A 16,156-nucleotide genomic window follows, 5' to 3' on the forward strand; every position below is an offset into this window, starting at 1 on the left:
TTCCTTAGAGTAGCACAAATATATTGTCCTGTGAGCACAGAGCTCTAACTCTAACACACCAAATGAGTGAGCTAGAGGCCAGATTGGATCTGTAAGCAAGCCTGTACTTTGTGGGCAGCAAGTACCAACAATTATTGTGTGGGCATTCATCAAACATAAGAGGGGCAGACTGGATAGCACCAAAAGAAAGTCATGCTGAATTCTTAAAACAGATAATCACTGCCTCTTATTTAGAAACAAATAAACACCTAAACCTAATCTGTCCATTGTGCTCTTGGGGTTGTAAGGAGAGAGTGGCACATGGGAAGAGAGGAAAATCATGTTTAGAAACTCCAACTTCTGACATGTTCTTAGGAAAATTGATTACAGAAAATTTAGAGAAAGGAAAACTAGGATCCCCAAGTTGCCCCAATCAGCGTCCTCAATGACCACATCCATTAGAGTGCTTGAGAGCCACGGGACCAATGTTCTCACTGCAACTAAAGACAGTTCAGGAATGAATCTGGTTCTGTTTCACTTTTTGACCATCATTTTAGCTGAATTGTATGAAAGTGCAGCCAATTCATGGGTGGTAGAATTCAGGATTTTACTAAAGGAAGCTCAGGCTGTCATGATACTCTGTAGATACATCAGTTAGAGCAGGGCCTGAGGGATGTGGGAAGATAAGACCCTTTCAAGGTACAGCAGTTCTTACATCCTTCTGAGTAGCTGAATATTGAAATTTGGGTGGCCTCAGATTCTGGGTTGGCAACCTATGACCTGTGAGCCAAATTTGAACACAGCCTGTTTTTGTAACTAAAATGTTTTTGGAGTACAGCCATACCTCTTTGCTTAGCATTGTTTATGACTGTTTTCTTGCCAAGAGGGCAGAACTGAGTTGTGACAGACTGTCTGGCCCTCAAAGTCTTGAATATTTACAGAATGGCCTTTTATAGCAGAAAATTCGCCAGTCCCCACCCTATGTGGTATGAAGATTTATTCTTTGATTTAGGCATGACCGAGTTTCAAAACCTATTCTTTAGCTTCACACAAATTCATTTTGGAGAAAATAAAGGAACTTCGAAAACACCAAATGAAGTTTGTCATTACACCAAGAGATAAGACATAGAACCATGATACACATCACTCTTCTGACCCTGTGATTCAATGTGTCTCATACAGCAGAGGGGACAGGCCATTGATATTACACTTGAGTGATGATTTCCAAATTTGCTCCCAGGAAACATGACACAGAGCACCTCAGTCAGTGACCAGGAAGCACTGAAGCAGCCCATTTATTAAGCACCTGCGGCAGCTGTTAAAGACACTGGAAAAGAAGGATGTCCCCAGGTTCCGTTTTCATCTCCTTCAATATTAAGCTTTTCCTTGCATTAATGAGCATCAAAAAGGTGCACATTTCCATTTCTGATTGAGGGTAAAATGCAATGAGGAAATTTAATCAAAGCAACTTAGGAGACTAATTAATGCAATCAGCATCAGGTCGTGCAAATATTGTCATTGAATGCCATCGTGTAAAGCTGGTGACAGTGATTTGGGCTCTTGGAAGGTTTATCAGGATAAAACCAAGAGAGGAGGGGCAGAAACTGAATGCCAACCTCAGAGTTTCATTATTCTTTCATGTCCACCTTTCTTATGAGTCATTTAATAACCCTATCAAGACGATCTTATTTGGGGAAAATTATGAATAGTCTATATTCTGTCAAAGCTCCAGAAGTCTCATTTCTGGACAGTGCTGTGCCAGAGTGATAGTACAGTGGGTAGCATGGTTGCATTTTACCTAATTTTGACAATGGAAAGGAGTGGTGAGAGATCAAGGATTTCTTCCTGGAATGGAAGATACCAAAAAGTACAGTAATTTGTGAGACATGATTCTAGTAGCCTGAAAGGGAAAATTAATAAAAAACAGGGAACTCCGTGCTGTTCCCTGATGAACTGTTTGTGAATTAAATTAAAAGCCTAACAAAAATAAAGAAAGAAAAACTCAATGAAAACAGGGGAACTTCATGTTGTACATCTCAGTGGCGTTATGCTCGTTATGGTCCTGGGCCACCAGCCATCCTAGTACTTGGTCAAGCTCAACCGTATTTTATTTTGATCTCATCCAATAAGATGGCTGTATAGTTTCATAGTCATGAAAATTAAAACCAGCCAATTGACTTAAGGGCAGAAAATAAATCGTATGTGGACAAAGAAAAGATTTCACCCCAAATGCAGTGTCCATGCTCTAGCTTAGGACTGCAAGGCCCCTGGTCTAACAGGCTGTGTCAAGGTCGCATCATCGCTGTGACACCTGTCAGGGACCGGGTGACTTTTCTCGTGTCTAAAATCTTTTTCATGTATGTGAAACGTGTTTACATGTACATTGTGAAGAGCTTTTAATAGCTCTACATTTGTTATGTTTTTGTAAAAAAGTGATGAATGCGATGTAATTGCTATGGACTTGGGGCTACTTTCTATTGCCAACAAAATCATGTGTGTGTTTAGTGTGAAGTCAGCCCCTTGGCATATACCGTATTTTGCAGTGTATGTTTTTGGCCCCAACTTTCAAAAAAGAAAATCTTTCACTTTAATCTTTAACTCAATTATTTATTTCTTTATATTTAGAAAGCAGACAGATGATTGTATTCCAGGGTATTGTTTTACATACAAATATCATTGTTGTTTTCTAGAGTTACACTTTTAATGCATAAGCGTAAATAAAAGAATTAAAAACATTTCTATAGATGTAGAATTAGTATTACCCATATATAATGTGCCTCCTTATTTTTTCCTCACATTTTCAGTCAAAAAAGTGTGCATTATACACTGCAAAATACAGTATCTCAAATGTTACATATATGAGGCTTGACTACATATATTAAAACCTACACTATATGAAAAAGACTGACTATTAAAAGCATTTCCCAAACTTTGAAACGTGTATTTCTGAAACACTGGAGATGCAAATATTTAAGCATCTTTCATTGTATACCATGCTTATTACTGATAATTTTACCTAAATCTTACCAAACGTCAAGTGATCCCAAAATTTCTCTGGCATGATGGATAAAAGATTATTGAATTGCAAGTAACGAACACTTGACTAATGACTTTGTAAAGTGCTAAAGTATACACAACTGCCCGCTAGGGGTGGGTGGACTTGGAAATTGGCAGTCAGTAAATGCCCCACAAATGCACAGCGGTAATTTAACTTTAACCCCACATCCCATTCCTTCACACCATGGCTTCAATGCTCACTCCCACTCACCATTGTAGTTTCTGCTATTGACCCAAAGCTGTTGATAAATATGTTGCAGGTAACATTTACAGGAGGCCCTGCAAGTTGAACAATAAATAGAAAATTGGACAGGTTGTGTTCATGGCATGATCAAGTCAAGTTTTTCTCTTGCCAGTGGCATTGCAGCACTTACCATGGTGGTTTCTGTGACTGATCCAAAACTGTTGATAAAAATATTGCAAGTAACGTTTACTGGAGGACCTGCAGAATGCAATAAGAATATTGCAATAGACATTGAAGCAGAAATACAGCTTCATCAACATCCGTGCAAATGACTAGAGATGTAAACAAAATGAAAATGATGCTGAGATTGCAAAAAATACATTTTACCCAGAGGCTTACAGTGATAATATTCCCACTAGATTTCAAATAATGACAGTTAAACAGTGATAACTTACCCTGAGGAGTTTTGGACTTGGAAAATATAAGCTGAAGACTATTCAACTGAATTCATTGTCAATAGTTGCTATCAAAATAGCCTTTTGAGTGGGTGGATTTCTTTGACCATAGGCTCAACAACACTGTGGGTGCCACAATGGGCATCCATGGTGATAACATGGCCTAGGTCATGAATTTAAATAGAGCTGAAGTTTGAACTGTGGATGGGCTTAGGAACACTCACCTCCTTTCGCACAACACCCTTTAAATCAGTAGATCAGTCTAGTTTGGTTCTCTCCATACCTCTGAATTTACCCTATAATTTTTTGACCCCGTCCCCAATGAAAAATGATGTACAGAAATACAAAAACAAAGAAAATGAGCTCATTTTAAGAAGAAAACACAGAGATGTTAATTAATGTTCAGATTGTTGCCTCGGTGAATATAATGTAAAGCAAGGGTTATTAACGCTAGACGTGCTTCTAACAAAAAGCCTCTTTTTTCTCCAGAGACCCAGGGAGTAGCTGTCTCTTCCCTTGCCCTTTGGCTTCCATTCAGCCACTAACCAGGCCAGACTCTGCTTAGCTTCAGGGATCAGATGAGATCAGGTGTGTTCAGGGAGGTGTGGCCACAGATTCTTGGCTCTTTGACAATAGATAAATCACTCTCTGATGATTTTCAGTTTCACATTTTGCTGGGGAATATGTTCATCACCCTTGAGTAGTTTCCCCCGGATGTTTTCTGAGATAAGAATATACCATAAACCACCTTTGCTTTCCCCAGTGAGTTTGCCTGTCTGCACTCAAAAAAGGCTCAGCAACCCGGTGCAAGCTACAGCTGTTGACTCTCTGTACCCAACAAGCCAGTAAGATCAGAATGAGGAGGAGTTTGGCTTAGGCCTTCCCTCAAAAGTTCGTGGTGAAACAAATGAACATGCTGTGGTGGTATGTGAGCGCCATGTCTTTAAACTTTGCAAGTCCACGTGAGGTTCTCAAAGTGAGGAAAGGAAACTTGGGCTGCACAGTCCTGCCCCAGGCAAGGACTTTTGGTGAAAGAAGGAGTAAAGACTTTTATTAAAAGAGATGTGTTATGCTGTTTTTCTTTTTAGTGTAACTAACTTTTCTGATAAACGTGTTTATTTAAAAAAATGTTTGCAGTCATGGAATCATGGAAACACAACATGTTTCAGCCTTCAAGTCTTGTAACTGTCCTTATTTCTGAATCTGCCAAGATGGCTTCTCCATGGTTGCTTCCTACTCTGCTTGATTTTGTTTGTCTTTTTTGGTTACTCAAAGCAAAACAAAAATGAGTCTCTTTCTTGACCATAAAATTCTATTCTATAACCACTATTTTTTTTCTGCCAATAAGAAAAATTTATACAAGGTAGAGAGGCAAGTTATGAGAAATTGTATATGTTTGCTTTTTTGCTCTTTTTACAATAAAATATCTTCTTTTAGATAGTCCAATTCAGGATGGAAAACTTTTGTGAATTTTTATATGTAAGATATGCAGAAAATGAATAATGGGGGAAAGAAACAGGAAAAATGGAAATGTTATCTTACCAGGAAGACTGTCTTGTACTATATAGTTTCTGTTTGTCTGGTCTCCCCAACTGACTTGGAAGCATCTAGGTCATACCATCATACACTCATTTTTATCCTTCTCAGTAAATGGCAGTGTGAGTATATTGCTGGAACTCAAAATATATTTTTTTAACATCAATGTGTGCTTGCCTCTTGAGTGTCCTCTACTGGGGGGACCGGCCCACAACCCACCCCAGGCATGTGCCCTGACTGGGAATTGAACCAGGGACCCTTTGGTTCACAGGCTGGCTCTCAGTCCACTGAACCACACCAGCCGGGGCAGAACTCAAAATATTTTTTAAGCTACCATGTATTGATACACTGTACTAAGCACATTAAAAAATTATCTACTTTAATCCTTACAAAAGAGGAACTTTTTTACTGCTCCAGTAAATGTTTTCAGATGAGGGAACTGGGGGTTAGAGAGGTTAAGTAACTTGTTTCAGCTCCTGCCACAGTGCTTAGAAAAGCAGAAACTCAGTGTCTCATCATTCTGATCCCCAAAACCGAAACTTTCAACTGCTTTGCTGTACTGCATTCATTACACAGTATCTTGTGTCCTTTCTGAATCACCAACTATGGTATTTTCCATTGGTTTGTACATTTCCGGGATAATATTATTCTTTACATCTTACCTCTTCAATCTTGGGCATTGTCTCAAGGTTCGTTTGCATTTAGATGTAAAACCAAGAGAAAAAAGTAAGGTTTTTTGATGCAGTATTAGTACATGCATATAAATACAAGCTGACATGTGAAAACTTCACTGCGTGCCAGTAAGTACCTTATTTCATTCTTCAGTAGTTAGGTGCTACCATGCCTTCCACCTTATAGATAAGGAAAATGAGACACAACAGTGGTCACAGAGTTTGTAAAAGGCAGAAATTACATAACGTTAGGGACACTTTTTTTTTTTTAACTATAGGGGTAAAGTGTCTGAGGTCAATAGAATGATCCTAAGGATAGAAGCTACAAATCTTTCACCTCTTTGGTTTAATTTATTCTTAGGTATTTTATTCTTGTAGATGTTACTGTAAATGGAATTTTTCTTAATCTCTTTTTCAGATTGTTCATTGCAGTTGTGCAGAAACACAACTGATTTTTATGTGTTGATTGTGTAGGCTTCAGTTTTTCTAAATATGTGTATTAGCTCTTGTAGTTTTCTCTTGGATTATTTGGGGTTTTCAATGTAGAGGGCCATGTCATCTGCAAATATAGTTTTACTTCTTCCTTTCAAATTTGGATGCTTTTTGATTTTCTTGTCTAATTGCTCTGGATAATACTTACAATAACACTGTTGAATAATAGCAGTAAAAGCATGCATCCTTATCTCGTTTCTGATATTAGGGAGAAAACATTTACTCTTACCATTGAGTATGCTGTCTACAGATGGCATAGTTGGATCATGCTGTGAGCTTTGAATTTTTCATAAATGCTGTTTACTATGTTGAAGAAGTCTCCTATTCCTAGTTTTCTGAGTAGTTTTCTTTTCTCTATTGTGAAAAAGTACTAGATGTTGAGGACTGATTTTTCTGCCTCTATTGAGATGATCATGTGTTTTCTTTCTTTCTTTCATTCTATTATTATTGTGCATTACTTTGATTTTATTATATTGAACCACCTTTGTATTCTTGGGATAAATCCCAATTGGTCACGGTGTATGATATTTTTACTATGCTGTTGGATTTGTTTTGCTAACATTTTGTTTAAGACTTTTGCATCTATATTTATAAAGGATATTGGCCTGCAATTTTGTTTTCTTATGGTGTCTTGGTCTGACTTTGATATCAGAGTAATGTTGGCCTCATAGAATGAGTTAGGAAGTTCTTTCCTCTTTTATTTCTTGGAAAAGTTTGAGAAAGATTTGTGGTAATTTTTATTTTAATGTTTGGAAGAATTCACCAGTGAAGCCCTTGGGTCCTGAACTTTTCTTTGTTCCAAGGTTTTTGATTACTCATTCAAATTCTTTACTTGCTCCAGGCCTGTTAAAATTTCCTATTTCATCTTTCATCAGTTTAGGCAATTGGTGTGTTTCTAGGTATTTGTTTATTTCATCTAGGTTATCTAATTTGTTTATAATCTTCTTTTATAATTCTTTTTATTTCTGTAAGATCAGTAGTAATGTCTCTATTTTCATTCATGATTTTAATTGAATCTTCTCTTTTTTTCTCTCTCAGTCTAGCTAAAGGTTTGTAATTTTTTCATCTTTTAAAAGAATCAGCCCTAGCTGGTGTGGTTCAGTGGATAGAGTGCCAGCCTGTGAACCAAAGAGTTGCTGGTCTGATTCCCATTCAGGGCACATGCCTGGGTTGTGGGCCAGGTGCCCAGTGGGAGCACTCAAGAGGCAACCACACACTGATGTTTCTCTCCCTTTTTCTCCTCTCTCCACCTCTCTAAAAATAAAAAAAATGAAATCTTTAAAGATAAATAAATAAATAAACTTTTGGTTTTGTTGATTATCTAATTACTTTTGTATTTTCTTTCTGTGTTTCTACACTCTAACTTTTATTATTTACTTCCTCTGAAAACTTCAGGGTTAGTTTTCTCTTTTTTACTAGTGACTCAACTTGTAATATTAGTTTATTGACTTGAGACCTTTCTTGTTTTTTAATGCAGACATTTATAATTTACATTTTGCCCTGAACACTGCATTTACTGCATCCTATAAGTTTGGGTGTGTTGTATTTTTGTTTTTATTCATCTCTAATTCCCTTGTAATTTCTTCTTTGACCTATTTGTTATTTAACAGTGTGCTAATTTCCAAATATTTGAATTTTCTGGTTTTCTGTTTATTGTTGACTTTTAGCTTCTTTCTACTATGTTTGGAAAAGGTATTTTTATTTTAATCTTTTAAAATTTGTTAAGATTTGTCTTGTAGTCCAATATATGGTTTATCCTGGTGAATGTTCCATGTGCACTTGAAAAGAATGTGTAATTTTCTGTTATTGGGTAGAACATTCTGTATAAGGTTTGTTAGATCTGATTGATGTATAGTATTGTTCATGCCCTCTTTTTTCTTAATGATCTCTATAGATGTTCTACTCATTATTGAAAATGGCGTATTAAAGTTTTCAGCTATTATTGTAGTAGTATTATTTCTCCCATCAATTCTGTCAAAATTTGCTTCATATATTTTGGATCTTTGTTGATTGGTGTATATATTTTTAGAATTGTTATATCATCTTCATGATTTGACCACTTTATCAATAATATAATATCATTCTTTGTCTCTTTTAAGAGATTTCTGCCTTTAAATATTTTTCTTTATTGAAAAGTAGACACATACTGTCAGGTTTGCTTTTTCAGTTAATGTGGGTGATTGACCCATAGTATACATTCATCTGCCCTGGCTTGTGTTGGAGACAGATACCAAGACATAGGCACAGCTATAGCAAAGGATTACAGAAAACAAAATCTGTCAGATTCATTGTTCAGCCACATCTCTCTGGAAAGTCTGTGATTGTACTTGGCTAAAGACAGCTAACTGATCTTTTAAGAAATTTTGACTTCAAGTCTATTTTGTCCAATGTTAGTATAGCCACCTCAGCTCTCTTTTGGTTACTATTTACATATATAGAATACATGTTTCTATCCTTTCACTGTCACTCTCCTGTCTTTGGATCTAAATTGAGTCTCTCTAAGATAGCATATAGTTAAGTTGTAGTTTGTTTTATCCATTCTTTTAATCTCTGACCTTTTGATCAGGGAGCTCAGTGCATTTACATTTAAAGTAATTGCTGATAAGGAATGACTTACTTTTCCCATTTTGTATTTGATCTCTTGTATATTTTACAGGTTTTTGTCTCTCATTTTCTCTATCACTACCCTTTTTTTTTGTTTAGTTGATTTTTTTTGCAGTAAACTATTTTGATTCTTCATAATCTCCTTTATCGTATACTTTATTTTCTTTGTACTTCCCATGGGGATTACATTTAATCCCCTGGGGATTACATTCAGTCTAGTTTGAACTGATACCAACCACAAACAGAAACTCCACTCTTAAACCACTAGTCCTCTCTCATTATGTTGGTTTTATAAATTATATATTTTTCCATTGTGTGCTTGATAGCATAGATAAATTTTTAAACATATTTGTCTTTTATATCCTGTAGGAGATAAAAAGTGGAGTTATAAATCAAAAGTACAATAATACTGTTTTTATATTTGCCAATGTACTTGCTTTTACCAGAGATCTTTATTTCTTTTTTAGGCTTTGAGTTACTGTCTAGCACACTTTTATTTCAACCTCAAGGACTCCTTTCATCATTTCTTGTAGGGCAGGTCCAGTTGTAGTGAACTCTGTCAGCTTTTTCCACCTGGGGATGTCTTAATTTCTCCTTCATTTGTGAAAGACAGCTTTGCTGGATCTAAACTCTTGGTTATAGGTTTTTAAAACATTTTTCAAAACAATTTTTCAGCACTTTCAACATACCCCACTGCCATCTGACTTTCAGGGTTTCTACTGAGAGTCAACTAATGATCTTATTGGAGATTCCATGTGAGTGACGAGTTGGTTTTCTCTTACTGTTTTAAACATTCCCTCATTGTCATTGGGTTTCAACAGTTTGATTATAAACATTCTCAGTGTGAACCTCCTTGGGTTTTCCTAATTGGAGTTCATTGATGTTATTGGATTTGTAGATTTATGGATTTAATCAAATTTGGGAAGCATTTATGTCTGCAAATATTCTGTTCAAATATTCTTTCCACCTCTTTCTCTCTCCCGTTTCCAGGACTCCCAGAATGTGTATGATGGTCCGTTTTATGGTATAGCATTGGTCCTTTAGGCTCTGCTTAGCTTTCTTTATCTTTTTAGTTTATGCTCTCCAGACTTAATAACTCAATTGTCTTGTCTTCAAGTTCACTGACTCTTCTGTGTACTCAAATCTAGGGAATTTCCCACTTCTGTTATTATAATTTTCAGTGTCAGAATTTCTTTTGGGTTCTTTTAGATAATTTCTATCTCTTTGTCAATATGCTTATTTTATTCATACATTACTGATTTCCTTTCATTCTTTGTCCTTGTTTTTCTTTATATCTTTAAGTATATTTAAGACAGTTGTTTCAAAGGCTTTGTCTAGTAAATCTAATATTTGGGCTTCCTCAGGTATGATTTCTGTTGCTTTATTTGCTTCCTTAGAATGGGACATACTTTTCTGTTTCTTTGTATGTTCATGAATTTTGTTAATAATTGGATAGTTGAATATTACAATGTGTTAACTCTGGAAATCAGATTCTCCCCCTTCCCCAGAGATTGCTGGATGTGTTTTGATTGTTGAAGGCTATAGGAGGACATCTCTTTAGTGACTTTCCCAAACTATTTTTGCAAAGACTATATTCCTTCTTATGTGTGGCCATTGGAGTCTGTGTTCCTCACCTTGTGTTGGGCTAGGGTTTACACAGAGATTTTCTTGAACACCAAGAGCTAAAATATCAATGAACAAACTAAACACACAAAGCACACTTTTCCCAGTGTTTTCAGATCATCTCTGTGCTGGGGCATTCCTTCAATACTTAGCCAGGCTTAAACTTACCTAGGGATCACCCTAAGATGAAATCCCAGGACCCACTCAGATATTTTCTGAGCATGCGTACCTCTTGCCTTGAGAATGAATATTACTTTCTAAATATCCCTGCATACATGACTGATTTTGAATTACCTAATTTCCCTAAGAAACTCTCCTCAGTCTTTTCCCTCAGGACTTAGATGGTCTATTGTATATTTCAACTGTAGTCTCTTGCCCCAGGCTTATGAAGGTTTTTAGTAGGTTTTTTTTTTTTTTTGCAGTTTCTGATCAATACCTACTGCTTTTCCATCCTGAGTTTTAAGTTAGGTGGAACAGAGATGAGCACTGTTATGGGATAAATTGTGTCCCCCAAATTCATATACTGAAGTCCTAAGCCCCACCAACTCAAAATGTAACCAGTATTTGGAAAGAAGGTTTTTAAAGAGGTAACTGGGACTAAATGAGGTCCTGGGGGTAGGCTCTAATCTGATACAAATGGTTTCCTTAGAAGGAGATAAGAAAAGAAACACCAGGGATATGTGTGCCCAAGGGGAAGACCATGTGAGGACACAGTGAAGAGGTAGCAATCTGCCCTGGCCAGGTGGGTCAGTTATCCCATACACCAAAGGGACATGGGTTTGATTCCTGGTCAGGGCACGTACATAGGTTGTGGGATTGATCCCCAGTTGGGCGCCTGTGGAAGGCAGCCAGTCAGTGTTTCTCTCTTATATCAATGTTCCCCTCTCTTTCTTTCTTTTTTTCTCTCTAAAATCAATTTAAATATCTCTAAAAAAGTAATAGAAGGAAAGGAGGCAATCTGCAAGTCAGGGAGATAGTTTTCAGGTAGAATGGATCTGACACTTGGATCTTGAACTTCTAGTCTCCAGAAGCATGAGAAAGTACATTTCTGTTATTTAAGCTACCCAGTCTATGGCAATTCTTATGGCGGCCTGAGCAAACCAACACAAGTGCCTTACATCAGTCCTTCTGGTAGCACAGATATGTTAGAATAGACAAACAAAATTTGTGAATAATTGTTTTTCTGTCCTCTTCAGAACTGAGGACCAGGGTTTCATACTGAGAACGTAGGCTGTCACTGATTCAAAACTGAAACCACTGCTGAGAGAAGGTGGGACAAGGGCAAGAAAAAACACCTCAGAACTTTCCTATCGCCCTGGCTGGTGTAGCTCAGTGGATTAAGCACAGGCCTGCAAACCAAAGCATCGCTGGTTCGATTCCCAGTCAGGGCACATGCCTGGGTTGCGGGCCATATCCCCAGTAGGGAGTGTGCTAGAGGCAACCACACATTGATGTTTCATTCCCTCTGTTTCTCTCTTCCTTCCCCATCTCTCTAATAATAAATAAAATATTTAAAAAAAACTTTCCTATCATTGTAAAGTTGGCTTTTTCTTGATTCAGTAGTCTTTTGATTACCATAAGCTTTTGACTATTTTCCAGAGTTCTAACCAAGTTAGTTCTGACAGCTCGTACTTACTGTTTGATGTTTCTGTGGGGGAAACAAGAGCTTAGAGCTGCCTACTCTGCTATTTTATTGATGTCAACCTTCTCCTCCCCCAAACTTTAATACACTTAGGTGAATTATGGTGCTCCTGAGGGGGAGAACATAGTATGTGTTGTTTTCCCCTAATTTATTTGACTGTAAGAGACTTTTTTAATAGACCATCCTTTTCATGGAGCACATTACCAAGGTGGTAGGCATTCTGCAAAACATGGTTTCGAAAATGCTGATCCACATTATTAATTCAATTAACACATTCTTGTTGGAAAATAAATTTGTTAGATGATAATAATGGATCTATGACTATGACTGAAGGCAATTATAGGGTTATTATAAAACCCCGTGCTCCTGCCAAGGAAGGAATGTTTTATTGAAGGCTGTAGGGTAGGTGAGAAGTAATGGAAGAGGAGCAAAGAATCAGTAAAGATTAGTTTAACCTTTCTGATTTATTTGTCTAAGATTACATTTATGTAATGATCTCATAGTATAGATGTGTAATTCTGAGATGTAAATAAAAAGCTTTGCTAGGAATCAGATGTGACAAATGTATTAATTCCTGGATGTGTTCTCTTAAAAAGTCAGTGCCCTAAATGATGGGTCAGCAGCATTTTTTCATGAAGGGCCACAAGGTCTCTGTCACAGCTACCCAATTCTGTCTTTGTAGAGAAAAGAGCCATAGATGGCATACAAACAAATGAGTGTGTCCCAGTGAGAATTTATTCACAGAACAGCTGGTGGACTAGATTTGGCCTGTGGACCAAGTTTGCCCAGCCCTGCTGTTGACTCTCAGAGTAGGAGGTCAGAGAACACCAAAATCATTGTGGAATTCCATGATCTTTCCATATTTAGAAGTGAGGGCCAGCCATGGACATGGAGGAGGGTAGTGGACTATCTACAGTGAGTTTTGATATTACTCTTTGTGGCATGAACAAAATACACTTTAGTAGAAATGTTGGGTGTTAAATGTTGTCATTTGGGCCAGCTGTACTATAGTGGGCCCAAGTGAACACCATCAAGTTCGAATCTGACCACTGTGTTATCACAAGAGGTAGGGAGCAGTGTGTAAGTGAAATGGGACCAGGCCAAAGAACGTGCGCAATAAATACTTAACATATTTGACTCAGTCATTGCTCATAAAATGAATCAATGGTAAGGGCATTCAGTATCTTTTTAAAAAAAAGATTATTATTATTTTTAGGGACAGAGGGGAAGAGAGGGAGAAAAAGAGGGAGAGAAACATTGATGTGAGAGAGAAATATCTATCGGTTGCCCCTTGCACACGCCCCAACTTGGGACCTAGTCCACAGCTAAGGCATGCGACCTGAATAGGAATTGAACCAGCGACCCCTGGCCTTGTGGGACAATGCTGAACCAACTGAGGTACACAGGTCAGGGCAGAACATTCAGTATCTTGCATATTTAAAACCTGTACCAATTTCTATAACTTCTACCATGGTAATGAATATTTTCTCTATTATTCATAGTGACTTTTAAAATAAGCATATAGATAGATATAGATAGATATAGATAGATATAGATATAGATATAGATGATATAGATATAGATATAGATATAGATATAGATATAGATATAGATATAGATATAGATATAGATATAGATATAGCCCTGGCTGATGTGGCTGAGTGAATTGAGTGCCAGCCTGTGAACCAAAGCATCACCAGTTCAATCCCCAGTCAGGGCACATCCCTGGGTTGCAGGCCAGGTCCCCAGTAGGGAGCACACGAGAGGTAACCACACATTGATGTTTCTCTCCCTCCCTTTCTCCCTCTCATCCCCTCCCTAAAATTAAATAAATAAAATCTTTAAAAAAATTTAAAACTGGTGAAACTTAAAAACCTATATACATACATATATGCATATATTAAATCTTCGAACTTAATAATAAATATTATTCTTTAAAGTTTTATGATAGATTCAATTGAAATGTAAGCATCACAGACAAATATTGCATGATAACACTTATTTCTGGAATCTACAAAAGCCAAACTGGAGGAAACAGAGAGTGGTGGGGGGTGAGGGGAATGTTGGCCAAAGGCATATAAACTTTCAGTTATTGGAAGAGTAAGTTATAGCGATAGTAGTTAACAGTACTGTATTATGTATTGGAAAGTTGCTGAGTGAGTAGATCTTAAATATTCTCACCATGAAAAGAAATTATAACTATGGGGAGTGATGGAGGTGTTACCGTGGTAATCATTTTGCATTATTAAAACTATGATGGTAATTATTTTGCAATATATAAGTGTATTAATCAACACATTGTACACCTAAAACACATAATGTATATATCAATTATTTCTCAATAGCTGGAAAACAGTTTAAATTAGGGCTGCAGCAAAGATTTAAAAAATAAGCATCAGGGGAAAGTAGGAGATCTTGTATAATACAAAGACAACTAAGTCACTAGTCATTAGTTTTGTCTCAGTTAATGTTATTTTCCAACACCATTTTAAGGTAAAATACGAGAGCAGAGGTCATTCTTTCAGTTCCAAGATGAAAATGTTATTTTTCTCCTCTTTTGTCACAAATAGACAAGAATGGCATTTTCATTTTGCATTTTATTCCTCATACATAATTTAACATGTCCTCAACTAGTACAATTGCTTTCATATGGGGCCCTTGCATGGGAATAGAATATTAAATATATGTGCTTGATTTATACAGAAATTAAGTTCCTTTGATATAAGGTTTTTGTCTAGCGGAAAGATTCTTGCCATTAACTCAAGAGGTAAGGGAGGAAAGTCAAAGACATAGAGTAAGCAAGAAGATATGTACTTAAGGGTCAGAGCTTTACTATTTAAACCTGGGGAAGCACTGTTTCTTAAGATAGCTTTTCTGTGTTGCATCGGGCTTTGACCCCCATGAAAGAGAGAGCCTTGGAGAATGGCAGGACTGCAAAGGGTGGGAATGGCTTTTCATGGTGATACTCCCTTTTTGAGGGGTGATTTGAGGCATCTAATCTGAAAGAATAAAGAACGTGTTTATTCTAAGTGAAGGAATAAAGAATAAAGAAATATGTCATGATCGTGATCATTAGAAACAGATACACAAACTAACCCATTGTACTATTTTAATCTTCTTGAAAATTCACCACAAATAAATTATATATCATTGATTCTTCTTCCCCAACACGAGGTCAGAATGGTGTTACCAGTCCTACAACATTTAGTTTGGTTGCTGACCTCCAGGTCTACGCAAGGACTAAAATATTCAGAAAATTAAAGAAATTGGGCATTTACTGATTCCTGCAGCCTGGTGACATTGTCCACCCAGCCATTTGCTTTGGACCAGCCATATTGACAAACTGATGAAATTGCCAGACAAAGAGATTCATTAGCACCAAAGGTATCTTAAACACAGAGAACCTTTGGCTGGCTCTATGAGTCCTTTCTACTAATCTCTGCCAGTTGTCAATTGCTCTTGCACAAGGATGAGTGAATGGACAGATGTACACAGCTGATATCCACATCAGAGGGCTTTGAGAATGCTGTAACGTTTCTGTCTTTGATTGCTATGGATTTCTTCAGGACTTAAAGAGAAGGAGTAATGCAGAGGCCTTCACCTCACATAGGAGAATCACTGTTATGAGAGCAAGTGGGTGCAATTAATACAGGAGCACCAGACATAAACCAGGACTGTCCTGAGAAAACCTGGACATGGGACACACGATTCAAAGATGCATTTGACCCAGGGCACTATTGGTCTGTCTTGGTTTTGCCACCAGCTCTGCCTAGTACCACATGTGAACTTGAAACTCTCTGAGTCTGTTAATTCTTCTGTAGAATGACAATAATGCTGTTCACCTTGATGCTAATCGTGAGAATTAATATTGATGTACGGCAAGCCCAAATAGTTGCTGAATAAATTATAGTGC

General features: G+C 37.1%; 1 protein-coding gene across 2 annotated transcripts in view; it reads right to left on the bottom strand.

Annotated features, from left to right (window-relative positions):
* Positions 1 to 16,156, bottom strand: part of GLRA2 (glycine receptor alpha 2) — a 173,549-nt gene that overhangs the window by 127,349 nt on the left and 30,044 nt on the right. For both annotated transcript variants that reach the window (XM_037157540.2, XM_037157541.2), the window contains exon 3: positions 3,411 to 3,478. In XM_037157540.2, coding sequence (XP_037013435.1) covers positions 3,411 to 3,478 — 68 coding nt within the window. The remainder of the gene's footprint in view (positions 1 to 3,410; positions 3,479 to 16,156) is intronic.

The sequence above is a fragment of the Artibeus jamaicensis genome, unplaced genomic scaffold (assembly GCF_021234435.1).
Source record: "Artibeus jamaicensis isolate MK-2021 breed Jamaican fruit bat unplaced genomic scaffold, CSHL_Jam_final scaffold_1283, whole genome shotgun sequence".
NCBI classification, from domain to species: Eukaryota; Metazoa; Chordata; class Mammalia; order Chiroptera; family Phyllostomidae; genus Artibeus; species Artibeus jamaicensis.